Here is a 27,693-nt window from a genome sequence, read left to right on the forward strand (position 1 = left end):
CTTGGGTATTTATTTCAAAAGCAATAATATTTCATTTTTGTCCTGTAAAATAAATGCAACTTTACAGAATATGGTAAAAGTGAAGGATAGACAAAGCACGTTAAATATTCAGCTACTATTTACAATTTCTCCCACAATTACATGTTAAAACATACTTTTTTTCAAGTTGCTGTTTAAATCTAGGCAAAAGTGCTTAAAAAAATTTTTTTTTTCACTATTTACAGTTAAAACCAGACCACATAAATGCTCAGGACATCTCACAGCGACTCTCCGCCAGTGCTTCTGGAACAGTTACAGTAAACACCCAGCGGGTCAATTCTCAGCTCTTACACAAGGCACCTGGAAGCTCAGGAACTTGCCTTTAGCATCATCATCTGATTGTTAAACTCATTTTATGAAGACCCACATCTGAATAAAACTGCTCAATAAATATCTGATGTTTATCTCAGGGCTTGGCTGTCATTCACTGTGGGGCCACATTCCCCTCTGTGTCCTTACGAAGCCTCCCACTCACCACACACATCCACATGGGTAGCTGGATATAATTTCTGCTAATACCACAGGAAAAACAGACACTCCAAGAAGTCTGACTTGCTGTCAACGCATGTTGCTTCCACCGGTCAGGCCCAACCTCTCTCAACGATGTTGAAAAAATTAAGCACCACATTCTCATTTCAAAGAACTGAATGAATGCACCAGAATTTTAGAACGGGCATGTTCGAGTGGGTGGAGAGGGGAGGAAGGAAAGGAGAAAATGACCAAATAGAGAAATGGCACCAATTAGGGAGGACAATCATAGCGACCTGCTGAAAACGTTTGACTCTTGCATTTTAAAATCATTAAGTGTAGGCCCCACTCCCCAGATGATAGCATGGAGGGGGTGGGCTCAGGTATGAGGCATGCACCATTGTCCGATGTGAAATCCAGGGATAAGGAGATGCGTTACTGCTGTCACACTGCTGTGCGGAGCTCCTGCAGACACAGCCTGCCCGAGTCAAGGAAGTCCCAGCACAACACTACAGCACCGCTGGCTTTTCACAGCTTGGGTTCAACTTCCTGTTTTTAAAGATACAGTAGCCCTTTTCGGTATCAGCACAGACTTTGGGGCATTTTTTAAAACAAAAATCTGCCACTAAGACGAATTCCTTCGGCCAGTATTCGTTGGCTAGTCAGCTCGGCGGAAGAGGCTCCTGAGAGCCTCTGGATTCCAGCGCCATCCCGAGGTGCTGCCGAGGGGACCACGGTATCACGTGACTTGATAGCTAAGGGACAGAGAGGATTCAGTGTGGAGACTAGCAAGCTTGAAGCTGTCTACTTCCAACCTGGTTTCTGGGAAAATCTATGCCAGCATCTCAGGTGCCTGGCCTGGGGTGCACCTGCCCCCATCCCCGACTCCAAGCCGGGGACTGGAAAAGGGACCCCAGCTGTTTTCCTACAGATTCTCCCATCCTACCGGAGAGGACAGAAGCTGTCCTGAGGGCTCCCTCCCCTGAAGGGAAGGCATGTCTGTCAGGAGGGATGCAGTGGGTGGCTACAACCTGCACTTGGCTCATGAGGGGCCGATGGCTGAGAGAACCTTGTCAGCTCCCAAGAGGGCCAGGCTCACCAGGCCCAGCACAACTGGGCAGGAATGAGTGCTTCTGGCCTTTCCTGCCGATCCTTTACCATTACAATTGTCACTTTTAAAAAAATCCAATAAATACACATTTTAAATGGAATTTAAAACTACTCCTTTGTGAAAGGACACTATAAACTTTCTTTCCATTATTGTGATATACAAGGATAGAGTTTTAAAAACAAGAGAAAATAAAAGGTCCCCCCAAACAAGGGAGGAAAAAAACCAACGTGGAGATATAAATATTAAGATCACGAAAAAATCACCCGACAGCCGTAGTTTCTTCTTCAAAGTGCTGGGGAATTGGGGGGAAGGGAGGGGCGGGTCAGTTCTGAGGTTTGGACCATAAATACATATATATGCGTATCTATATATGTATATATAGATAAAAAGACTTCTGCACCCCCAACCCGCCCCCAGGTGTGAGGGCGAAAGCACCACAGAGGCAGCTCGGGCCTGGCCCGACGCTGAGGTACGCTGGCTCCCTGGCACCCTGGCGCCTAGATCCAGCGGCTGTAGGGGCCCGTGACCTTCGTGTAGGCGTACGAGGACACGGTGACTGCTGAGTCCGTGGGCACGGCCAGCGCCTGCCGGGTGGGGACAAGCCCCTTCTTTTCCTTATGTTGGGGCTCGGGGACCATGGCACCCCCCCACTTGCGCTTCTTCCCATACAGCTTGGCCTCCTGCTGGCCCAGGCCCAGCCGGGCGGCCTCCTCCTGTCTCGCCCGCGCCCTCTCGGCCAGCTGCTTCATCTTGGCCTCCCAGAGGGCCAGCCCGTGATTGGGCTGGTTGAGGTTCTTGTGCTGGTAGAAGACCAGCGAAATGCGGGTGGGGTGGCAGCGGTTGGGTTTCTTGAGGGGTGTGGTGGCGTGCAGCTCCCGCCGGGCACACTCGATGAGGATGGAGCCGTGAGCGGGGGCCACGGCCACGCCGCCGATATTCTCGTCCAGGAAGTTGTGTTCACTGTCGGACCACAGCTCCTCCTCTGCCTCCTCTGCCCCAGCAGCGCCGCCGCCTCCGCCGCCCTTCTCCTCCTTGACTGTGCCCTTGCTGGGGGGCTCCTCCGCCGTCCCCTCCTCCAGGCCGAAGGGATCCCACAGCTTCTCCTCGGTCTTCAGGGCCCCAAATAGCTTCTCAGTGGGGCCCAGGGGCATGCCAAAGGACTGCCAGGCTTTGTCCAGCTGGCTCACCCCCGGGGTTGGAATCCTTCCCTCCTCCCCTTTCAGGGGGCTCCACAGCTTGTCTTGGAATCTGGGACCACCTTTCAGGGCAGAGTTGAAATCCCCGGCTCCTACCGCCCATGGCTTCTCAGTTAGGCTGGGCCCAGCCAAGGCCGAGGCGCTGTTCGCAAACTTGCAGTGGCTCCACGGCTTGCCCCGCAGCCGTCCTCCGGGCTGCGGGGCTGGCTGCTGTCCCTCGCCAGGGAATAACCCCCACTGATGCTGTCCATCTGGGAAGTGGGAAGGGGCCAGGCAGCCAGCCCCCAAAGAACCAAGCTTATCGGGGACAACAGCAGGGCTCTCTGCAGGAGGGAACACACCCCAGCTGCCACCCACACTGTGAGTCCTCTTGGGGGACACGCTCGGGCCTCCTGAGTACTGTCCCCATAGGTGATTGGGTCCCCCATTCTGAGACGCCTCAGGCAAAGGCATTTTGCCCATCTTGCCGGGCTCTCTGGGTACAGACTCGGTGTGGACCAGTGGATCTACTGGCTCTTGCTTGATGGATCTGTTGTAGCAACTGGAGCTCTGTACAAAGGGAGAGGGGTCCCTGGACACTGGGTGGAGCTGGGGGGCCTTTGGAAGCAGGTACTCCTTGGGGCCTGGGTAAGCAGGCTGCTGGTGGTGTGGAGCAGGGTGGTGGGTGTCTGTGGGAACAGCCTGGCCAGGCAGCTCGGCAAACTCAGCACCACCGTAGGCTGGGCTCAGGCTGTTGTGCAGAGCGTGGAGGTCTGGCTTCTTCTCAAAACTGCTGTTGCTGCCACTGTGCCCCCAGGTGCTAGGACCCAGGAACTGAGAGGGGAAGACGGGGTTACTGGATGGAAAGCCATAGTAGCCAAATGATGGAAGCGCGTACTTGGAGTGGAAGCCGTTGACGGAGGCCAGGCCGGGCTGTGCATAGTAGGAGTGGTAGGAGTACACGCTGTTCACGCTGTACGGGTCGGAGGGCCGGCAACTGCCCAGCACCGAGTAGCTCTCCACCACTGCGTTGCCGCTGTACTTGAAGGAGCTGAAGTGGTTCTGTGGCTCCACCTTGAGGGAGGGCTTCAGGCTTTGCCGGGACAATCCACCCTTCAGAGACAGGCCTGAGGAAGACAGGAGGCAAGACAGAGAAGAAGCACAGAGAAGCACAGAGACGGACGCTCCCTCTTGCCAAGAGGTTTCCTCTGCTGGGCGGGCGAGACGAGTGAGGCTGGACTTGCTCCCAGTGCAGCGCAGCGTGGCCCGGCCCCACGGAAGCCCCAGAAGAGCAGCCGGCAGCGCCCAGGGCTCCGGTGTTGTCATTCTTCCCGACTCTAGCGAACTCAACCCGGCCTCACTGAAGCCCCCTCGTGCCAGCCACTGCAGGGACGAGGGCCGCCCCACACCCGAAAACCCTGCTGCAGACCACACGCCTGCCGCCTCGGTACTTTCCGCAGCGAGGAGAGCCGGTGAGCCGGGGCGACGCCCAGCTGCCCTCTGGGAAGACAGGGAGACGGCCTTCATTTGGCTCCCAGGTGCCTCCCATCTGGCCTGGTTTCCCGGGGCTGCTGCAGCTATGGCGCTGACTGACAAAATTAAGACAATTGATGGTCCAGGTGGCTGAGAGACCCCAGTACTTTTCTGTATGGAATTCTACCTCAAGGCAGGAAGAGTGGTGGTAAGGGAGCCGTCCAGGGCCCCCCACCCAACAGTGCCCGTGCCACCCCCGCCGGGCACCCTCTCCCCACACACCTGGGTCAGTGGGGATGCCAGCCAGCTCCAGGGCCTCCTGCTTGATCTTCTCAGGAGTGCTCAGCTTCTCCTTCTGAACCTTCTTCTTCTCGGCTGCCGCCTTCCTGGCTTCCAGCTGCCGCTGGCGGCAGGACTTGGCGGGCTCCGGCAGGCGCCGGACCTCGCGGGGGAAGGCGGTGAGCACCTGGATGGCCCCGCTGCCCACCTTGGCGTTCTGGTTCTCCTCACTGCCAAACTCATCCGTGTTGGCCATCTTGTACAAGGGGAGTACGTGCAGCTGCTCATCCTCGGGAATCTTGCCCACGCAGCGATTGTCTTCCTTGGTCAGGGTGCAGACCTGCCCCAAACATAGAGACGGGGAGGGTGCTTGGGCTTGGGGTAGCCAGACACTGCGCGGGAGGGGCTGAGCGTCCCGCACACAAGGCCGCCCCTTCCCCACGCCGTCCCAGCCCCAGCTATCCACTATTACTTTCCGGAGCATCTAAAAAGCGCATTTGTCTAGCTTTACAGAGTAACGGTATCACCAGCGTTTAGAGTCTGCTCGACAGTTTTCAAAGCACATCCGTTCACTTTGTCTAACAAGGCTCTGGGGGGATAAGATGACCGGCTCAGGGTCACAAGGCCAGAAAGGGGCCAGGTCACGACTGGGAGATGTGCTCTGCCCTCCACTGCCATCATTGCCATTACATGTCAGCACACAGATCTCGGACCTTCCACCATTACCCTCCTTGCCTTCAACACTCAGCCTCCTTTTGCCCTTAAAATTGAAAATTATATATGCTGGTTGTAGAAAATTTAGGCCAGCACAAAGGACATAAAAATTATCTCCATAATCCCACCAACTAGAAACAACCCTTGCATATACTTGGTCATATACACACTCACTTTTTTTTTTTTAGACTTTAATGTTATTTATATAATGTTATTAAGAACACACTCACTTTTTAATAATTAAATAGGATCATTTATATTATGCATACAGTTTTAGAATAACTTTTTTTTCTTAACACAGTATATTTTCTTACATGTTAAGTATGCTTCCCCAATATGATTTAAGAGCCACACAATATTATTCCACTGTATCAATGTGTTAATTTAACTAATCCCTCATGACCACTTAAACCTGTTTCCCTATCATAAATAATACTTTCATCCTTTTCACTGGATTTTCTAAGATACTTAATTCCTTAGAATAAAAGCCGTAAGGGAGAACTGCCACATATTGCCAAACTGCGCTCCAAAATGATGATCGTCAGTGTTTCACTTACCCTGGCAGAATGAGTTTCAATTTTCCTATACTTTTGCTGATACTTTCGCTATTAATTTCTTTAAAACTTTCGCCTGTTATCAAAATGTACCTCGTCGTTGGTATGTGTTTCTCTGATTATTAATAAGATTTGATTGATTTTTTTTCTCATTTACGTTTTACTCTTATATTGACTATATTTTATTCTCTGTATTCCTGATGTTCTGGCATTTGGGGCCTTGATCCTGGAGGGACCGTCCCTCCCCTAAGACTAGCTAATTCCTATAGATAGCAAATGATCCCCTGCCAGTGCAACTCTGATACACAAACCAACCAACCCAGAGTTCCCACCCCCAACCATCTCCTTTATAAAACTCTCACACACCAGGCAAATATTCTCTCTGCCTTAAATCACCCCAGGGCTAGGTATTGACAACTAGGGACCACCTCTATAGCCCAGAGCCCACAGAAATTATTCAAACTCTCCACCCTCAACTTATTCAGCTTACTTATCCTACCTTGCCCATTCCTTTCCACGAAATCCCCAGGAAAGCTCTGGGCTATTCTCTCCCCTCTCTGCCTCCTGACAAACCCTGCTGCTGCCCAGTGAGCTGCCAAATGAGGACTCCAGGGCTGTAAGTGTCCTCATCCTGGGGCCACTGCACAAAGCTGTGCTGAGGACGCCCTCCCTGTGGTCTCTAGAGGAGTCCAAAAGCACTGACTGCCATCCACAGGAGACTGGTCGATAAGTGGCGGCACAGCCACACACACAGCCTTAGAACGTGCTGCCTATATCCACTGACCAGCAAGCTGTCCACCACATATTCTTGGGTTCAGAAAAGCAAGATCATGGAACAGCACATACACATAGTGTGTAAGATGTATACAACTGTGCACACACACACATTCAGGTGTCTGAATGGACGGCCATCACGATGCTAACACAGGTTACCTATGAGATAACAGGCGTTTTTGCTTTATACTTGCTCGTAGTATTAAAATTATTTTTTACAATAAATAATTGTTTAATTAGAACAAAAAATATTATTCATTTTTGGAAAAAACTTATTTTTCACTCCAAACTCCGGAAGCTCTGGGATCCAAATAACCTCACTGTGCTCCTACCTCTTGGTGCCCCACCCTCCTTCCTTGCCCCCTCTCCTAATCCTGGAGGGCCCCTCCTTCTTTCTCTGTATTTTAGCTAGAAACCCTCACAATACAGTGTAGACAGAAGCCTGCCCCATCTTGCTTCTCAGTCTTGGACATGGAAAAGGAGGACAAGGTGGAGAAATGAAATCCTAGGGTTGGGCCATTCATCCCCTTGGGGATACAAGCTATACCGACTCTGGGAGCCCCCTTTCAGTTGAATATGCCCGTGCCCTTGCCTCTTCCACAGCCCCCCTGGGAGCCCTGTCTCCTAGGACCTAGTTAAAAAGCAGAGAAGACAGCCACATTACCCCTTCCAGGGTGCCCCCACCCAAGCCCAAACCTCCTCTCTTTTCCATCTGCACTCACTCTTCTGGGGCCAGCATCCAGGCTCATGGCCCTAACTATAAACTCAGTGCTCTCCACTGGCTATGAACTCAGTGCTCCCCAGTCTCAAATTCATTTCTCCAGACCCTCCCTCTCCCCTGCCTACTCTACATCTCCACCTGGACATCCAGCAGGCATCTCAAAATAGAATTATTGTTTTTCACCCCAAAACTGGTCTCTCCTGGTATTCTACATCTCAGTAAACACCAACACTTGCCTAGTTGCTCAAGCAACTCACACATCCTAGGCCCACCCCAACAGCAATTACTCTCAGCTACGCCTTCAAAATCAACCCACAACCTGTCCAAGTACTCCCCACACCCCACCCTCACTCCTGCCCAAGCCCTGTCACCTCTGGCCTGGACAAGTGTCCCAGCCTCCTACCTGGCCTGCTTGCTCTGATTCTCCCCCACCCACCCCTACCCCAACATATTTTATTCTCCATCTGCAGGAGCAAGAGAGTGCTTCTGACTTTATAAATGAGATCTCAGGGCTTCCCATCACACTTAGAGCACAACCCACAGCCCTCCCAGCCTCCCATGCTCCCTGTGACCTCACCCCTGCCTGCCCCTCTAATCTCACTCCTCCGAGCCTTTGCCTGTGCTGGTCCTTCTGCCTGGAGCACCCCACCCTCACGCATTCAGTCCCTTACTTCCGCATCTCTGCTCAGGTGCCCCTCCTCATACAGGCCTCTCTCTCTCCATGTCATCTAAAATAGCATGTGCTGTCATTTCATCCCTTACCCTACTTCATCTTCTCCTCACAGCCTTCCTTGCTACTGGACATTATATCACATTTTTAGGCAGCACTCTGTCCGGTTTATTCCCCGGCATCTAGAGCAGTACCTGAGGCACAATAAACATTTGCTCAATGCATGAATCAAAAGGTTGTTTGGACTTAAATCCTAGTGCTCAGAGAGACCTGGAGCACACTTTAGAGAACTGGGAGACACTGGGTGCCCAAGAGGCTGCATTCTGCAGCACCCAAGCCAGCCTTGCCCCTGCATTTCCCAGAGAAGTGGGCAGGAGCAGGTAGTCTGGCAGGGACCCTCCCTGCCTTGAGCCCACCTATCTGCAGAGAACAGGTGTGCGCCCTCCCAGGATCGTCTCTCAGGTGGGGCTGTGACAGGTCACAGGCTTCCTTACCACCGTGCACCCGTTGTAGAGGTTATGCTGGTCCTTGTGGGCGTGGGCACAGAAGTCCATGCAGGCCGTGACCCCTGAGAAGGGCCGCCCTTCCTTCAGCCCCAGGCGGCAGTCAATCGCTATTTCCTCATTGGTCACCTGTGTGGATGGCCAAGGACAGCTGCTCGAGTGACCTGAGGTGAGTGGCCCTGATTCGGCATGGGGGAGGCCAGGTCTTAGAGGGAAGGAGGGAGGAAGGAGGTTAAGGACCACAGCCATCTTGTACTTGGGCTGTAGGAGGGAGGTTTTCTGGCTGACGTCCCTATAAGGGGTTACTTTCTTCTGGGTTATCTCAAGTCCCTCTCACCTCGTCTATGGGGTGCAGCAGTGACAGGTGAGAGAAACTCAAGCCTCCCCAGTAGAAACCAGAGCAGAGGAGGTGGAGGATTATTAAGGGGAGAGAGACAAAGACCAAGGATACAGGAGAGACAGCCTGGGATGTGGTCGGCTTGGTGTAAACAAGGGATCTTAACAAAGACCTTAACAAAGATCACTGCTCTAGCTCTGGCTGGGCTTTTCCCGTAAGGAACCCACTCCGCTGTTCCCCCACTTCAGGGAGCCTGGGCAGAGATGTGGGTGACATGTGGGCACAGAACAGCCCAAGACTCAGTACCTGGTTCTGATAGGCCTGGGGGGCCAGCCGCTTATACAGGGGAGCAACTTCGGTGGCCAGGTCCTGGAAACTCTTCCGGAGCACTTCTTCCTGTGGACAGAAGAACAGTCACACACCTCCAGGGCAGCCCTGCCTGGCAAACTCTGCACATGGGAAATTGACCTCCATTCTAGAACCACTGCCGGGGTGCCACTGGGAAGGCAGGAAGTAAGGTGCTATCAGGTATCTTTATGGTGTTCCCTCTGGGAGGGGTGCCAGGTCTGTTTTAATGCTGGAGACGCTGAAGCTCACCAGGAAAGACACTGCCTGAGGGTCTGGTCACCCTGACTACTAAGCACCTGTTCTGCCAGGCTCCAGCCCAGTGCTGCTCAGAACACCTAGAACAGGTTCCTGCTCTTGCTAAGCACTTGCTCAACACCCTTGGTCAGAGGTGCGGGATGGCAGGCATGTACAAGCAAGAGCGGCAGGCGTGGGTCCTTCTTGCAGTGGTCCAGACAGGTAAATAAAGGCAGGGAGAGGTGGGTGAGGCCCGTGCTAGAAATCCCACAGCCAGCTAGGCCCAGCGCCCATCACCAGCCAGGTACACGGCCAGACCACAATGTTCTGTCCTTTAGACCCGCATCATCTCATGTGTTTAGCCACAAGCCATGTGTGGCTGTTGAAATATAAATTCATTTTAATTAAAATTAAATAAATTTTTTTTTAAAATTAAGAAGTTTCAATTAATTTTTTTAAATTTAAAAATTAAAAAAAATTCAGCCCCTCCACTGCACTGGCCACGTTTCAAATGCTCAGTGGCTACATGTGGCTCCCGTGGCTGTGTTTTCTACAGAGAACATTTCCATCATCACAGAACGTTCTACTGGATAGCGCTGCCCTCGACAGAGCAGCAGCCCTCAGACTGGCAGAGAGTTTAAGGTATCTGCAGCCTCTCTCTGGCTCTCTGAGGGTAACAAGTTGGGCTATGGGGGCTCCTAGCCAGCCTTGAGCACAGGCATGGAGAGTTTACGGAGAAGAAAGAAGAGGAAGAGGGAAGAAAAAAGGTACCAAACTCACAGAATTAGAAATGGAAGGGTGAGACCAATGGCTCAGCTGTCTGTCCAGCAGGGCGGCCAGAGTTGCCAGCCAGCCTCACTGCACCTCCCTGGCTGCCTTCCAGACGCTGCCACCAGCATAGTGGGCCGGAAGCCAGCACAACACGGGGGTGAGGCTTGTGAGCTCTGGGGAAACACAGGCCAGGGTTTAAATGCTGACTTCATCATCACTGTCACATGGCCCTGGGCAAACCATTTGCCTTACGTGTAAAGGGAGCAGTAACAGGGCCTAGATCCTCAGGCTGTCATGAGATTAACTGAGACACCTGTGAGGTGCTGGGCAGAGTACCCAGCACTTAGTGCACAGGAAATGGTAGCTGATGGAACAGGGAAAGTATTTGTGAGAAATTAAAGCCATTATTTTCATTCATGGTAATTCCTAGTTCCTGGTGGCACTGGGACTCCTCCATTCATTGAAGCACCTGCATTTGCTGCTTCTGGGGGAGGCCAGGCACTGCCATAAGTAAAAGTCTAGTGTCAAATCAGACTCTTAGACTAGGTCGTGTAATAGTCAGAAAGCTGGGCTTTGAGGGGAAAAAAGGGGTTCTAAATTTGGACGTGCTTCCTTTTATTTCTGAAAAGCAAAGCTTGGAAGTCTGAGCATAGAAATTTACATGTGGTGTAAAAAAAATGTGCCCCAGGAGAGTCCCTGTCTCCTGGAAAATGGGGAAGCCCTTCTGGTAAAAGGAGCTTGGAGAGGTTTGGAAGGTAGAGGCTGGGATCAAGGTATTGCCTGGATCCAGTACCCCTCTCACAGTAGCAGAGGCAGAAGGCAGGGAGGCTGGAGGAGACATGACAGAGAGACCACTCAGGCCTATGCCTGCTTTGCATCTGGACTCCAAGTGGAGACCCCCTTGGGATGGCCCTCATAACCAGGGCAACAGAGAAGTGGCAGAGTGGGAGGTGACCTGACCTGACGCTTCTGGTTCCCAGCCTAAGCTCGGCCTGCAGAGGAGACCCTGAGGCCCCTTGTGCTGCTGTCACTGGGTTGGGGAGGAGCTCTGGTGGGCGGGAGGAGGCCTCAGGCCTAGTGGCCATACCATGTGGATGCCAGACCAGTGCCCGAGGACCGTGCCAGGCCCCCAGCAAGGAGACACCAAGAACCTAGACAACTGGACAAGTGCACAGAGATGTGGGCCCAGCAGCCAGGCAGGATGAGGGACACCTCGGGACATCCAGCATCGGCCAGAAGGTGGCCTGAGGGCCAGTGGCCCCTCTTTGTGCCACACGTCACACCCAGAAAGATGTCTTGAGAAGAATGGAGGGGAGAAATAACCCTTTAAGCGGGTCAAGTTCTAATAAGGAATCTGAACATTTACCTTAAAGAGACTTTTCTAAACTGCAAGAGTCTGAGGTACCTGTAATTGGTAAGTCTAATTTTTCACTCATCGTATTCCTCCACACTACACCCCACATACCTTATTTCACTGCAAGATAAGGTCAGTTCAAAAAAAAGAAAGGAAGTTCCATTTTCTACACATCTGAGTCACAGTGTGCTAATCCTACATCCCACCGGGACTATTAAAAGCAGTAGGTGGAACAGGGTGAGTGGGAGGGTCTCATGCTCCCTGTGGGGCTGTGCTCACCTCTTTGGGGTTGTCCCCCGCGAGGCGGAACTTGCGAGGAGTCTTGCTCCGAGCATATTTGCAGCCATTGAAGTACATGCTCCAGGAACAACCGAAGGAGAACGAGGCACCACAGGTATTTGGGTCTTTGCCTTGGCAAGCGCAGGTACGGCTGCAACATATATCACATGTTAGGCATACGAGGCACATTTTTAGTTCTGGAATTTTCCCCCTTCCTCGGGGGGAGGCCCTGTTGAGGCCTGGCATCCACTGGCCTCCCAGTGACGGCCATGACATCCTTCCCTGACCTCAGCTCCTTTCCCAAATCTCTACCCTTGTGGGCAGGGAATCAGCTCCGAGCAGCCTGTTTGGCTCCCACCCGAGCCTGAAGTCTGAGAGTGTGCTGCGGGGAGAAGCACACGGGCTGTTTGAGATGGCTGGGGAGGATCTAATCAAAAACCCAATAACGTTTCCACTTTGCCTTAACTTTAATATCCTGACCAGCTCCAACACAGACCACACAAACGGGAAGAATGTGAACCACAGAGTTTGAACATGCCTGCTTCTTGCAGGCCCACGTGCTGACAGGCCTTTAAACCAATGAACACTGACTTTACCATCCAACACTTAATAAAATCCAGAAACAACCCAAATGCCCTCCAACTGGGGAATGAATAAACAAATCGTGACACACCCACACAGTGGAATACTGCTCAGTGGTGAAAAGGAACGAGCTACTGATACACACATCCATAGATGAAACTCAGAACACTGTGCTCAGGGCAAGAAGCGAGACTCAGGAGGCTACATGATGTATGGTTCCATTCATATGACATTCTCGTAAAGGCAACCCTACAGGGACAGGAAATAAGATTTTTTTTTTTCCCCCTTCGGTACGCGGGCCTCTCACTGTTGTGGCCTCTCCCGTTGTGGAGCACAGGGTCTGGATGCACAGGCCCAGGGGCCATGGCTCATGGGCCCAGCCGCTCCGCGGCATGTGGGATCCTCCCGGACCGGGGCACGAACCCGTGTCCCCTGCATCGGCAGGCGGACTCCCAACCACTGCACCACCAGGGAAGCCCCAGGAAATAAGATTTGTGTTTGCCAGGGGTGGGGAGAAGCGCCTGGCTATAAAAGGGCACGGTGGAGTCTGGGGGGTGATGCAACTCTTCTATATCTTCATTGTGGCAGTGGCTACATGACCGTAAACATCTGTCAAATTCTTCAAACTGTACACCTCAAAGGATGAATTTTACTGTAAGTAAAAATATCTTAATTTAAAAAATGGGGGAGGGGACCCTATAAGGGTAGGTCTTGTGAGTACCACTGATGCCTTATATTAGCGGGGCACTCACACTTTTCCACACTTGTTACCACTATTAGAGCCTCAGAGTCAACCTGGGGCGGAAAGCAAAGCTAAGCTGAGTCAAGAGAGCCTCCCCAGCCAGGGCCAGACCCCAGGCCAGATCCGTAGGTAAGCATTCTTTCCACCACAGTCCTAACTTGGCAGGACACACAGGGCCCTGACCCCACTGCCCCACCCCTGCCCACTGGGACCGTCCACATACTCATCGTTGAGGCCACATCTCCGGCTGGTGGGGTTCCCGTACTTCCGGAGGGTATCGGTGAGCTCCTGGTAGAGGGTGTCTCCGAGGCTTCGGGGGATGCCCTCCCAGGCCAGGATGAGGATGACGATCACGGCATTCTGGCAGTGGTGGCCTGCCCGGTGCCGCACCAGGCAGAGCAGCTTCTCTTCCAGCGTGTGCCTGCGGATCACCTGCAGGGAGGTGGGGCAGGGGTGCTGTGAATCACAGGAGCTGGGCACCCATGATCCTCTGCATGGATGCCACACCCCCTCACCTCTGCCCAACAGACCTGCGGGCGCAGATCTTTAGGGCAGTGTACCAGGGGCGTCACGCCTCGGTGACAGCAACCACACAGGCTAAAGGACCATTATAATTAGGGAAAGAAAAACATTAAATAGCAAAATAAAAAAACAATTACTACAAAACCTGAGTCATTGGTGATGTATATAGACTTAGGGATAAGAATATCGAGTTGGCCAAAAAGTTCCTTCGGGTTTTAAGTAAAAATAAAAGACATTTTTTATTTTCACCAAGAACTTTATTGAACCATATATTCACCCTTTTGTTCCACTACCTTCTGCCATTTTTCAGGCAACTTCATAATTCCATCTTCCTGAAACTTTTTCTTTTTGAGCAAAGAACTGTTCCAGGTGCCTTTTACAGTCTTCCAGGGAACTGAAATTGTTTCCATTAAGAGAATTTTGTAAAGACCTAAATAAATGGAAATCCGAAGGTGCCATGTCTGGTGAATATGGCAGATGAACCAGAACTTCACAGCCAAGCTGTAACAGGTTTTGCCTGGTCATCAAAGAAACACACGGTCTTTCATTACCTGGATGGAAGATTATGCGTTTTCTGTTAACTAATTCTGGTCGCTTTTCATCAAGCGCTGCTTTCAGTCGGTCTAATTGGGAGCAGTACTTGGAATTAATCGTTTGGTTTTCAAGAAGGAGCTCATAAGAGAGGACTCCCTTCCAATCCCACCACATACACAACATCACCTTCCTTGGATGAAGACTGGCCTTTGGTGTGGTTGGTGGTGATTCACTTCGCTTGCCCCACGATCTCTTCCATTCCACATTATTGTACAGTATCCACTTTTCATCGCCCGTCACAATTTGTTTTGAAAACAGAATGTTTTCATTAAGTTTGAGTAGAGAATCGCACGTGGAAATACGGTCAGGAAGGTTTTTTTCGCTTAACTTACGTGGGATCCAAACATCAAAGCGATTCACGTAACCAAGCTGGTGCAGATGATTTTCAGCGCTTGATTTGGACATTCTGAGTATGTCGGCTATCTCCCGCGTGGTATAACGTTGATTGTTCTCAATTAATATCTCGATTTGATTCGCTATCAACTTCCACAGGTCCACCCGACTGTGGAGCACTGTCTAGCAAGAAATCTGCACGGAACTTCACAAGCCACTTTTGACACATGTGATCAGTCACACCACCTTCTCCATACACCACACAAATCATTTTCTGTGTTTTTACCTTTCTTGAAATAATAAACCATAATATGCCAAAAATGTTGTTTTTCCTTCCATCTTCAATATTAAAATGTCTACACAAAAATTCACCAATTTTGATGTTTTTTTTTTAATGCACTCTGATATGACAGCTGTCACAATCCAATCCAATTGTTTCGAATGAAGTTAAAGACAACTAAACGCTACTAGAGCCAACTGACGGAAAAAGCTGAACGAACCTTCTGGCCAACCCAAAACATAGATAAAATTATAAGCCAAAACATATTCAGAGATTTTTTATGTTGTCCTAAAACATCTGCAGAGAAAACGGTGCATATCTGTATGTTTTTAGTTAAAAAGCAAGGGTCTTGATGCTGTGGAAACCAGTTTTTGGTAGTTCCTCAAAAATTTAAACAAATATAACCAGGCACAACTAAGAATACACCCAAGGGAATTGAGAGTAGGGATTTGGACAGGTACTTGTACCCCCATGGCCAGAGCAGCATTACCTAGCAATAGCCAAAAGGCAGAAACAGCCCAAATGTCCGTCAACTGACGAATGGATGAACAAAATGTGGCACGTCCATTCAATGGAATATTACTCAACCTTAAACAGGAACGAAGGTCTGACTCATGCTACAACATGAGTGAACCCTGAGAACACTATGCTAAGTGAAGCAAGCCAGACACAAAAGGACAAATACTGTATGATTCCACTTACGTGAGGTACCTGTACGTGTTAAATTCATAGAGACAGAAAGTAGAATGGTGGTTACCAGGGGCTGGGATGGTGGAGAGAGAGGGTTTGGGGAGTTATTGTTTAATGGGTATAGAGTTTCAGTATGGGACGATGAAAAAGTTTTGGAAATAGACTGTGGTGATGGTTGCATAACAATGTGAATGTAATTGATGCCACTGAATTGTACACTTAAAAATGGTTAAAATGCCAAATTTTATGTTATGTATATTTTAACACAATTTAAAAAAATTAATAATACCAAAACCCATTGAACTATATACTTTAAATGAGTGAATTGTATGGTGTGTGAATTATATCTCAATAAGGCTGTTTAAAAACAAAAAAGCGGGCTTCCCTGGTGGCGCAGTGGTTGGGAGTCCGCCTGCCGATGCAGGGGACATGGGTTCATGCCCCGGTCTGGAAGGATCACACATGCTGCGGAGCGGCTGGGCCCGTGAGCCATGGCCACTAAGCCTGTGCGTCCGGAGCCTGTGTTCCGCAACGGGAGAGGCCACAACAGTGAGAGGCCCGCGTACCGCAAAAAAAAAATTAAAATAAAAACAAAACAAAACAAAAAAGCACAGGCCTTGGGCATTGCTCTCCTCTTCACTCATTCCCTAAACACCGTCCTGGCTCACACAAAGATGTGTCAAGGCAAAGGGTCCAGGAGTGGGGGATGAGGTGGCTGAATCTCCCCCCAAAATCCCAGGGAATTCTGTGACTCGATAAGATGTGGGGACCTGTGAAGAGGGGAGACTGGGAAGGGCTCTGAGTAGCAGGAGGAGGGACAACGACTCGAGGTGGGGCTTCTACAAAGGACTATAAGCAGGGGGCTCACTTATATACATAACTACATGCTTTAGCAAGGGGCGCAGATAGTCGGGAGAGGGGTGAAATGGGGAGACCACTGACGTAACACAAGCAAAACAGATGAAGTCGGAACTAGAACAATGGGGGGAATGAAACAGGAAAAGGAATGGATTCTAGAGACCTTTAGAAGAAAGGGAACTTTGGGACCACCTGACTATAGGAGCTGAGGGACAGGGAAAAGTCTTAAATCACTTCCACGTTTCGTGGCGCAGAAAAGTGGGTGAGTGTGGGCCGTGTTTCCTGGCAGGTTAGCAGGGAGCATGCTGAGGCCAGAGGCACTCTGGAACACTGGAGTGGCTATTCTAAGCAGCCCCAACAGAATGGGTGTGGAGCTCAGGAGATGTCTGGGCTGGAGACAGACTTGGTCATGAGTACGTCAGTGCAGGGAGATGCTGAGAGCCACCGGGCAGGAAATACCAATAAGGAAAGCAGGCCAGATGTACAACTGAAGAGTTGGGGGTGGGGGTGGGGGTGGGAAGCCAGACCTCTTTCCATCAACCATTGCCTGGTGGGAACTCCAGCCGAGTGTACCTACCTCTTCCAGTTTTGCAAGAAGAAAACAGAAATCCAGATTTTCACATGAAATCTCTCCTTTTAAACACAGGAACACCAAATTCAATTTTTAAAATTGTAGTAAAATATATGTAACTTAGAATTTAGCATTTTAAGTGTACAGCTCAGTAGCATTAAGTATATTCACGCTGTTGTGCAAAGTATCACCAGAACTTTTTCCATCTCCAGAACTTTTTATTTTCCCAAACAGAAACTCTACACCCATTTAACCCTAACTCTCCATTCTCCCCTGCCCACAGCCCATGGTAACAACCATCCTGCTTTCTGACTCTATTAACCTGACTACTCTGGGTACCTCACAGAAGTGGAATCATACAGCATTTGTCCTTTAATAACTGGCTTTATTTCACTTAGCATAATGTCCTTAAGTTTCATCCATGATGCAGCACGTATCAGAATTTGCTTCAAAAATTTAAAGGACACCTTGTATGCTACACAAAACATATAACTGGGCCAAGAGTTCCTGTTTTGAGCCACAGCAATAATGGTGTCCCCCACCCTCACCCTTTGTGGAAGCATTGATTACATCATTATTTATAAAATTGTTTTTGTGGCTCAGTAAATATATGAACATGCCATTAATCATATCCCTGTGTGACTGGCCTACTGCAGACTGAGCCGGGCATTTCATGGGCATCTGCACACATCGTAGGTACTAGGGTTTCTGAGACACTACTGTCCACCTCTGCTCACTGCCTGGGCAGTGCATCGACTAATTGCACTCATGTGCAACACACGTTCAGAGCACACAGAGACACCCGACCTGTCAAAGTCGAGATTGAGGTCACGCCCTTTGGGTTTCCCAAGTGACAAACACATAAAGGTGCCTAGGCATGAGCAGACAGCCCTGTGGCACCCTCACAGGTCTCTGGGTACACTCAAAAAAGCTATAACAAAGCGGAGCTCCCTATCCACACTCTAGGAAGGAACCCAGCAGGGTGAAATACACAAAGTGCGAAAGTCAAAGGCCAACGTAAGGTGTGAACAAACCAACACTCGAGCACGGCAACGCAGACTGTTCACACGCCATCACAGGACTGTAAACAGATCACCTAGACTCTGGGCAGGAATTCCCTGAGCGCTGAACCTAGAACAGCACCAGGCAGAAACTCAAGTCTATTCCCCCATAACTCTCACCCTCGGTACTTAGTTCCAACTACTGGGGTTCCCCAGCAAGTCTATTCTACCATGCCCCTGAAGGGTCTTCAAATATCCGCCTTCTGACCTGTTACCTTTACAGGCTGGCGAAGCAGTATGTCTATGATTCTTCTACCGAAAGCCCATTTTTCCCATGTGCAGTGTTTGCTTCTGGCTGCCTCTGTTTATTCTGAGCCTTTGGAATGCTCCGTGGGTCACCCCCTTACTCCCATGCTTGGTGACTTCCATACTTTGTACAGGCCACCTTAAAATCAGAGACTACCAGCAGGCTCTCTGGGTAGTCCCCATTGCCTTCTTAGATCATTCTCTCAACACACATTTGCTGGACATCCATGAGGCACCTCAGCTTTGTCCCCCAAGATCCTAGCCGGTTAAGTCTAGAGCTTGTCGGGTACACTGCTTGTAATGAAGGTATTGGTTGGGGGTTCAGGCTGCAAACACAGACATGAACCCCAGTTGGAAAGAAGACCCAGGCTCTAGACATGGGACAGGGGAAGTGGGGAGAGCCACAGAAGGCACTGTCCACCACAGGCAGCTGGATGCTCCCAGTCCCCCGTGGCCAGGGACCACTTCCTGCGCTCTTGATGCCATGCCGCCACCAAGGATAATCTGTCCTTCTTAGCATTTGTGGGTCACTTCCCCAGGGGTGGGGGGCAGGGAAAGGGAACACCTGCCTCTCCTCTAACTTCCAAGGAGGTGGAACTCTAGATGAGCTCTACAACCAAAATACATAGGGTATTTGGTGGCTGTGTAGGCAAAAAATAAGAGAAGTCCACCACACTATGAGAGATGGTTATAAAAGAGGAAAAAAAAAACCCCACAACTCAGCACGGCCTTTTTCTTGCCACTGTAACAGTTCTATGATCTACCACTCTTCTCATAAAAAAATTTTCTTTCCTCTCTCCTTTTATCTTCACTCATCAGATACAGAATTTCCTCACCTCTCTGTCACTATGTATTCCCTTCTATCTAAGCTTTTCTTTCAAAGCTGGCATCCCCCACCAGACTTGGTGATACCCACAAGTTATTCCAACCTTTGGACAAAGCACTGTGCTACATGTGTCCCGCTCTGGGCATTTGTCCACAGACTCTGGAGGACCAAAGTTCTGAGGACCAAGTTCCTCCCCCATCATTCTGCTTTCCTCTCACAGCCCCAGAAACTGATCTCACGCTTTACCTGGGCAACTTCCTCCTCAGCCCTCAGCAGAGACATACAAGTGCTGGTCAAGAGCTAAAGCTTGACCATGGGTGTCCGGGGACTGGAAATGCATGTTCTCATCCTCAACACCATCCACATAGCCAGGTGTTTTCTTTCTTTAAGGTGCTGTTTCTGAAGCCGAGAAGTCCCTCTCTCTACCTGCGCCCCAAGGGTCTTCAGTTTCTTGCCCAAGACTTTGGAATTCCTCAACAACTGCCTGAATTAGCAGGAGAGAGGGACAATGCCATTTCTCTGACAGGTTCTCGGGGGGGTAACACCCCACCCTGCTCAGCCGCAGACATAGTCAACCTCCCACTGTAATGACCGTCTTTCACAAGGGTGGGGACAACATGCTTCTACATACCTGTGAATACTCTTAAGTATTCCAAATTTTTCCAGATAATTCTTCACTGTCTGAAAACGGCTACAAACGGATATGTGGTAGTTCAGGTTCAGACACCTTTTATTTTCGTTAAACATAAAGGTGCAAAGGCATGTGGTACAGACCAGATAAAAACAGGCATGTGTGCAGACAGACAGAGGATGACAAAGGTCATCTTACCACCATCCCTCACCCAAAGTGAGCCGTGTGTATGTTCACCCAGCCTTTTTGCCTTTGTCAACATGATTCTCCTCACCAGGAATGCTGCTACCTTCTCCTGGCCCATTTAGTATGGCCCCACGCATATCCACCTTCTCTGGGAAACTGCCTGAACACTCCTCCTGCCAGTCATGTCCCTTTTGCCCCTGAACTCTACAGCACCAAGTCTGCCTCTCAGTGTTAAAGCTCGATTATTCAAGTCTCCATGATCTTACTTCCTGTGTCTCTACATCATAAGCAGCTTGAACACAGGGATGGAGCCTTCTATGTTCCATGCGTATTCTCCCTACCAAGCACTGAGCAAACAGCTACCTGATAACCTTGCTGCTGCTCTGGGCACTGGTTCCACAGGGCTCTATGAGGACTGGAAGGGCAAGGTCAGAAAACTTTGGGTGAAACTGGGGTCTGAGTCATTGACCTCCCCTCTGCCAAGACACACAGGCTGCCTTATAGCAAACAGTGGCTCAGAAGTAAAACAGAAGCAATGCTGTCCCTGCCCCTGCCCAGAGGCTTAGTTCTTGTGGACAGGAGACAGGAACACCTGCAGCTCCAGGGCACACAAAGCGGGCAGAGGAGTCACAGGGACCGTGGTGGGGCTCAGCCTTGAGCAAGATGACATCTCCAGCTTCCGCTTCTCCTCCCTCCCTCTGCAGCCCTGAACCACAGGGGCAGTACGAGCTGAGCTTAATGACCAGAGCAGTTCCAAGGCCAGCCTTGGACATCAGAGGCTGGCATTTAAACAAAGTGAGGACTAACAGCTGAGGCTGGGGGAAGATGACCCTAACCAGCACCAGATGCTGGCTCACAGCTCCCTGGACAGTGCACACGCCTGCCCTCCACTCCCCGGCCCAGCTTGGGCTGTGGAGCTTTGATACGTACCCACTTTGCGATGGGACAGCCACGTGAGCTCTTCCCTTCCTTCCCCGTGTAGATGACCTTCTCGATACGGATGGCTTTCCCCTTCTCTCCGTACCTGGAGAGGGAGACAGAAGGCACCATTAGCACAGCTGAAGCCCAAAGGAGAGCAAGTCTTGGTAAGAAGGCAAGCCTCAGTGTGTTTCAGCTAGGGTTTCTAGTTACTGTGGGGCAATAGAGAAGGAAGAGAAAGATTTAAATGTTTATTCCGTGTGAAAGCCTCTGCGGACACAGCTCCACTTACAGACTCCCAGGGCCTCTGGTCCACCCGGCTCCGCTCTGTCCCAGGGCAGAAGGTCTCTGATTATTACCTCTGAGCACTCAAACCCAAGGCTCATTTGTATCCAGCCCTGTTAGCAGAGTTAGTTATTTATAAATTCAGTAAAATGCAACAGACAAAACAAATGGGGAAACCCTTATTATTCTCTTTCAACAATCCCCAACTGACATTTGAACAGATGAGGACAAGATAGCTGAGGCCAGGGGGAAGTGACCCTACCCAGTACAAACTGGCTCTGAGATTCCCTTGGACAGTAAACACGTCTGGTTCCTGCATACACCCCTGCCCTGGCCCATACATGTGTGCACACACTCAGGGATTCACCACATTCAGAGGTGATGAAACTGTGGCCCCCAGAGCTGAACTGACCTGCCCAAGACCACACAGCTACCTGGGGGCAGTGGTGGTTAAAGTGCAGCCTTGGAGGTCAGAGAGCTGGGGCTTGAGTGCCAGCGCAGCACTTCCTTGTTACAGGACCATGGCCAAATGACTGAACTTCTCTAAGCCTCAGTTTCCTCATCTGTAAAATGGATATAAAAATGGTTCCTGTCTCCTAGGCTTGGGAAAAGATCAAATGAGATAATCCACAGGGAGTGCCTTAAAGTACTCTGAAGTTCCTGGCATGAGGGAAGAGCCCAGTAAATATTAATTATTCTTAATACTGTAAACATCCATCTTGCTGAATTGTCTTATTTTTAATAGCTTTTTAGTTTCAAGTACAATAATATTATCGTCTACAAGTACTGGTTATTTGCCACCTCCTCCTTTCCACTTTCCATGCCTCTATTTCCATCTCTTTTGTGTCTGTACTGGCCAGCCCCTTCCAAAGCACTAGCAGGCATCTTTGCTTATTTCTTGACTTTACTGGAAATGTTTCTAACTACTCATCCCTGGGCATGAAGCTCGCTGACTTTGGGACAGAGATAGAGACTCCCTTACTTTGAAGGGCTCTACTAAGGGTTTCCTGTTCTAAGGATTTTTTTCTTTTCTTTTCGTTTTTTTTTGCTGCATTGGGTCTTCGTTGCTGCGCGCGGGCTTTGTCTAGTTGCGGTGAGCGGGGGCTACTCTTTGTTGCGGTGTGCCGGCTTCTCGTTGCGGTGGCTTCTCCTCTTGCAGAGCACGGGCTCTAGGCACGCGGGCTTCAGTAGTTGTGGCACGTGGCTCAGTAGTTGTGCACGGGCTTAGTTACTCCGCGGCATGTGGGATCTTCCCGGACCAGGGCTAGAACCCATGTCCCCTGCAATGGCAGGCGGATTCTTAACCACTGCACCACCAGGGAAGTCCTTGTTCTAAGGATTTTTAATCAAGAATCGATCAATTTTATCAAATACATTTTTAGCAACTAAGGACACAGATGATTGAATGGTTTTTCTCCTTTGGTCAATTAACAAGGTATGCTATTTTAACAGACTGTCTAAAGCAAACAATCCTTATATTTCTGTAATAAATCCAATTTGGTCACAGCATATTTTAATATACTATTTAATAGAGGATAATGTTATCATAGCTACTACATATTCTGTTTTACATATTCTTTATATAAATACATATATAGTTACACATAATTCTTTATCTCATCCACTCTACTTCTAGGAATCTCTACCTCAGACATAACTGTACAAATACACCAAGATTTAGGAACAAGATATTCATTGTTGCATCTACAAGAGAAAATTTAGAAAGAACTTAAATATCCAGTATAGGACTGGCTAAATAAAACATAATAAAACAAATGTCCATGCAATGGAAAACCATGTAGTTGTCAAAAAGGATTCTACAGAACTGTATGTACTGACACGAAAGAAATTAAGTGGGGTGGGGGGTAATAGCTACAAACATGGGGATAGTATGCTTGACCCCATTTTGTTCAAAATTTCTCTATATACATATGTGTCTCTTCACAAATGCTTAGAAAAAATAGTAACGTATGCGTCAAACTTTAAAAAAATTTTTTTTCTTCTAAGAAGGATAATTATTAGAGAGCTTTATTCACTCTAGACTTTTAAAAAACAGACTTTTATAGACATGTTTTATTTTTGTAATTGGAAAAGAAAACAAATATTTAAAAAAATGCTTCTGGGCTTCCCTGGTGGCACAGTGGTTGAGAGTCCGCCTGCCGATGCAGGGGACACGGGTTCGTGCCCCGGTCCGGGAGGATCCCACATGCTGCGGAGTGGCTGGGCCCGTGAGCCATGGCCGCTGAGCCCGCGCGTCCGGAGCCTGTGCTCTGCAACGGGAGAGGCCACAACAGTGAGAGGCCCTTGTACCGCCAAAAAAAAAAAAAAAAAAGTGCTGATCTAAGGTTTCTCTGAGTTCAATGTTCTCTATTTCACTCAAGACCTCAGGAATGAGGTGAAAAGCTGATAACTGCCACATTAAAATTCTAAGGCTACGTTAGTCCCTTATAGAATGTGTTTGGAGACAGGACTCTGGGGAGTTTATATAGCGTGGTCTGGCTCAAGAGGAAAAGACCAGATAGTGCTGCTTTTGTTTGGTTCCTGGAAAACTTTCAGCTCCACAAGCATCTATCAGGAGCGCAGAGCCTGGACACTCAGTGTGTCCTGGGGTCGCTGTGGGAAGAACAACCTGAGGTGACCATACTGTTCGCACTGGAACGGACAGGATATCGTGTTCCCCACAGGAGGGTGAGCTGAGGACACAGACCAGGGCTTTCTGACCAAGACCTTTCCCACCGTCTCATCCTTGTGAGAAATGCTTCCTGTAGTGAACTTCATATTTGAGAGCAAATAAAAGGGCCAAGCACTGTCTGATCAGTTAGAATTTTTTTTTTTTTTTTTTTTTAACCAGAACCATCTCTGTGTTTAAAGACAACCAACCAACTCTGGATTTAGTTCTTTTTTCTTAAATGTCTTACTTTCCGGCCTATCATTAAGAGGCTAGGATACAGGTGAACTCCTAGACCCTACACTAAGTCTGGAAGGGTAGGCTGAAACCTTATTCTAAAGGGTAACTTCATCGTCTTAGCCAGTGATTCTCAAAGGTGGTGCTGGGACCAGCATCCCCTGGGAACTTGGGAGGAATGCAGACTCTCGGGTCCCATCCCAGACCTGCTGGGTCAGAAGCCCTGGGGTGGGGCCCAGCGATCTGCGCTTTCACAAGTCCTCCAGAGACCTGAAGCACGCTCAAGCTTGATAACCGCTGATCTAAAGTTGTGATTCTTCAGGGTTACCTTTATCACACATTAATAAGACCAGTTCCCCCCACACTCAGAGGATTTGCTGGCACGGTGTTGGTGCTTTCATTCCTAGCATGAACATTTAATGAACTCCTAGGCTGCAGAGAATCCCCTTTCCAGTTAGAGGACACGTGGCCCTGTGCAGCAGGCCATTCTCAGATATGGGTTTGAACACCTGACTCCAATTATCTATGACAACAAGGACCTGGGTACCCAGGAGGTATGGAACCCATTAACAAATCTGATAATATTTTAGGACTTGCTTTCAACCTCCTCCTTTCACAGTCTTTCCCAGATAAACTAAAAGCACCAACATCCCCTGGATTTCAGTTTTCTTCCCTCTTTGCCTTGGCCAACTCCTGGCAGTGGAGTGGTCCTGCAGAGTAAGGGTTGGGCGGGAAGTCTAGAGAAAGAGACAGCCTGGATCATTCACAAACTAGACCCCCCTCCAGGTGATTTTCAGCAATCATTCATTCCCCTCCTGTTCCAGAAGGAGCTTAAAAAGATGTCTATGTGATAAAAATAACAGGTGATGAAATCAGAGTAAAGGGGGAAACAGATAGACATGATGTTGTTATGCAAAATGCAGATGGTGGGATCTTGTGCATATTTTTAAGAGATGAGCCTAGAACATTTCATCACATGAGAAATCAAGGAAGCTAATGAAGACTCAGGGTCATGTCAAAAGGACTCAGGAGTGAACCTGAATAGGCTCCCACGGGCCAAAGATGAGAAATTACGTTCCTCCTAATGAGGATACACAAATCTGGCTCTAAGCTTACAAGCAGCCAACATAAAGATGGAAACACAATCTGTTCCATGATTTACAAGGCCCTTAAGATAAAAATAAACCAGTTGCTGAGGAAAAACACAAGTATTCCTGGTCTTGAGAGGAATTCCTCCCTTGGATCAGTTTCTGGAGAATCTACACTTGGCTGTTATTTTTAAAGCAATGACAAAAAAAAAAAAAAAGGACAAATCTCAACTTTATCATTATCTCTTAATCCTTATTTCAAAACATACTCTTCTATAACTAAAAGTTATTGAGAGAGCTGTCTAGAAATCTTGCAAAATTGCTACCAAAAAACAAACACACATAAAAACTATCCCAGATCAAACCTGTACATTTGACTCCCCTGCAGCCCTCAACCTGTAAACAATAGTGTCAAGATTCCTCACAAAAATCGCTGGCCAAAAAGAATGCTCAACATCATTAATCATTAGAGAAGTGCAAACCAAAACTACAATGAGGTATCATCTCACACTAGTCAGAATGGCCATCATCAAAAAACCTAGAAACAATAAATGCTGGAGAGGCTGTGGAGAAAAGGGAACCCTCTTGCACTGCTGGTGGGAACGTAAATTGATACAGCCACTATGGAGAACAGTACGGAGGTTCCTTAAAAAACTACAAATAGAATGACCATACGACCCAGCAATCCCACTACTGGGCATACACCCTGAGAAACCCATAATTCAAAGAGTCATGTACCACAATGTTCACTGCAGCTCTATTTACAATAGCCAGGACATGGAAGCAACCTAAGTGTCCATCCACAGATGAATGGATAGAGAAGATGTGGTACATATATACAATGGAATATTACTCAGCCATAAAAAGAAACAAAATTGAGTCACTTGTAGTGAGATGGATGGACCTAGAGTCTGTCATACAGAGTGAAGTAAGTCAGAAAGAGAAAAACAAATACCGTATGCTAACACATATATGGAATCTAAAAAAAAAAAAAAAAAGGTAATGAAGAACCTAGGGGCAAGACGGGAATAAAGACACAGACCTACTAGAGAATGGACTTGAGGACACAGGGAGGGGGAAGGGTAAGCTGTGACAAAGTGAGAGAGTGGCATGGACATATATACACTACCAAACGTAAAATAGATAGCTAGTGGGAAGTAGCCGCATAGCACAGGGAGATCAGCTCGGTGCTTTGTGACCACCTAGAGGGGTGGGAGAGGGAGAGGGAGAGGGAGGGAGACGCAAGAGGGAAGAGACATGGGGATATATGTATATGTATAGCTGATTCACTTTGTTATAAAGCAGAAAGTAACACACCACTGTAAAGCAATTATACTCCAATAAAGATGTTAAAAAAAAACAAAACTCGCTGGCCAAAATAATGCCCGCTCCAACCTCGAAGCTGTAACACATACACATGTGGGCACATGCAGGCGTGCATGAATAACCCACACACTGTTGTAAATGTTTCATTCTCACCAACAATGTACTAGGGTTCCCTTTTCTCTACATCCTTGCCAACATTTGTTATTTGTAGACTTTTTGATGATTCTTATGGACTCAGAGGTGCTCTTTCAATCAGTCTTGAATTTACAGATTGGGTCCTGGATCAAATGCTTTTCTGATGGGCTTCTATGAACATAAATGTTTCCAGATGGTACACGATAAGTGTTTACAGCAGATCACTGTGCTCCATCCATCTTCCCTTTTATTCATTCAGGGATATCACTACAGTTATTTAGTTCAAAATCATGTTCCCTGCTATATTAATGACAGTATTAGTTACCCTGGTCAGACAAAATCTGGTCCCCAAATTTGTAGAAATTCTAAGCTATAATTCTCAGCCCCCAGCCTTCCACACATCTGTATGTCTACGTATATGTATGAGCAAACATGTTTATGTCTTACATAATTTACGCCTTTGCTATTAAAATACTAATGTTTGTTATAAAAATGCAGTCAGTAAATGCAGATATGATGTAGACACCCTGTATGTAATATTTACTAGTAAGCACTATGTGCTTTCCAGACATCAGTTCAGTTTATCCTCATAACTCTCCTCCAGTGTATGTACTTTTATTTTCTCCATTTTGCAGATAAGAAAACCGAGTCACAGAGAAGAAAAGCAACTTACCAAAGAACTCATCAGTAAGTGGAAGGGCCAGGACTGGACCTTAGTCTAGCTCCAGTGTCCATGTGCTCTCAATCACCAAGCTATTTTTACCTCTCTACACACTGGAACTCACAGTATTTAATAGCTACTGTGGACACGTACATAGATTTTAAAGTTTCTATCGGTACAAAACTGCTTAAAAAAGCAAAACAGAGCTGTCAAGTAAAAGCCCTATAGTCTTGAGTTCGAATTGGAAGTGTATATAAACTCAGTAAACAGTAGCAAAACTAAAAAACCTACACATACCTCTTGGCTCTTTCTACTGAAATGGCCTAGAAAAATGAGCACCCCCAGCACCCAGAGAATGTTTTCTAAATATTTCTTCCCCCAATAAAAATACGAGAAATCAAGAACTAGGATCATGTCAAAAGGACTCAGGAGACAATGTGAATAGGTGC

At 48.4% G+C, this 27,693-nt stretch overlaps 1 protein-coding gene across 2 annotated transcripts in view; it reads right to left on the minus strand.

The window, feature by feature from the left end:
* Nucleotides 1–2,100: 2,100 nt before the first annotated feature.
* TET3 (tet methylcytosine dioxygenase 3) overlaps nucleotides 2,101–27,693 on the minus strand; it is a 108,553-nt gene continuing 82,960 nt past the window's right edge. For both annotated transcript variants that reach the window (XM_060027501.2, XM_060027502.2), the window contains 7 exons: nucleotides 20,857–20,950; nucleotides 13,352–13,560; nucleotides 11,805–11,955; nucleotides 9,125–9,214; nucleotides 8,473–8,610; nucleotides 4,549–4,885; nucleotides 2,101–3,920 (listed from right to left, as the gene is read on the minus strand). In XM_060027501.2, the coding sequence (XP_059883484.1) occupies nucleotides 2,116–3,920; nucleotides 4,549–4,885; nucleotides 8,473–8,610; nucleotides 9,125–9,214; nucleotides 11,805–11,955; nucleotides 13,352–13,560; nucleotides 20,857–20,950 (2,824 nt within the window). In that variant the 3' untranslated portion in view covers nucleotides 2,101–2,115. The remainder of the gene's footprint in view (nucleotides 3,921–4,548; nucleotides 4,886–8,472; nucleotides 8,611–9,124; nucleotides 9,215–11,804; nucleotides 11,956–13,351; nucleotides 13,561–20,856; nucleotides 20,951–27,693) is intronic.

This window comes from Delphinus delphis, chromosome 12 (assembly GCF_949987515.2).
Source record: "Delphinus delphis chromosome 12, mDelDel1.2, whole genome shotgun sequence".
Taxonomy (NCBI): Eukaryota; Metazoa; Chordata; class Mammalia; order Artiodactyla; family Delphinidae; genus Delphinus; species Delphinus delphis.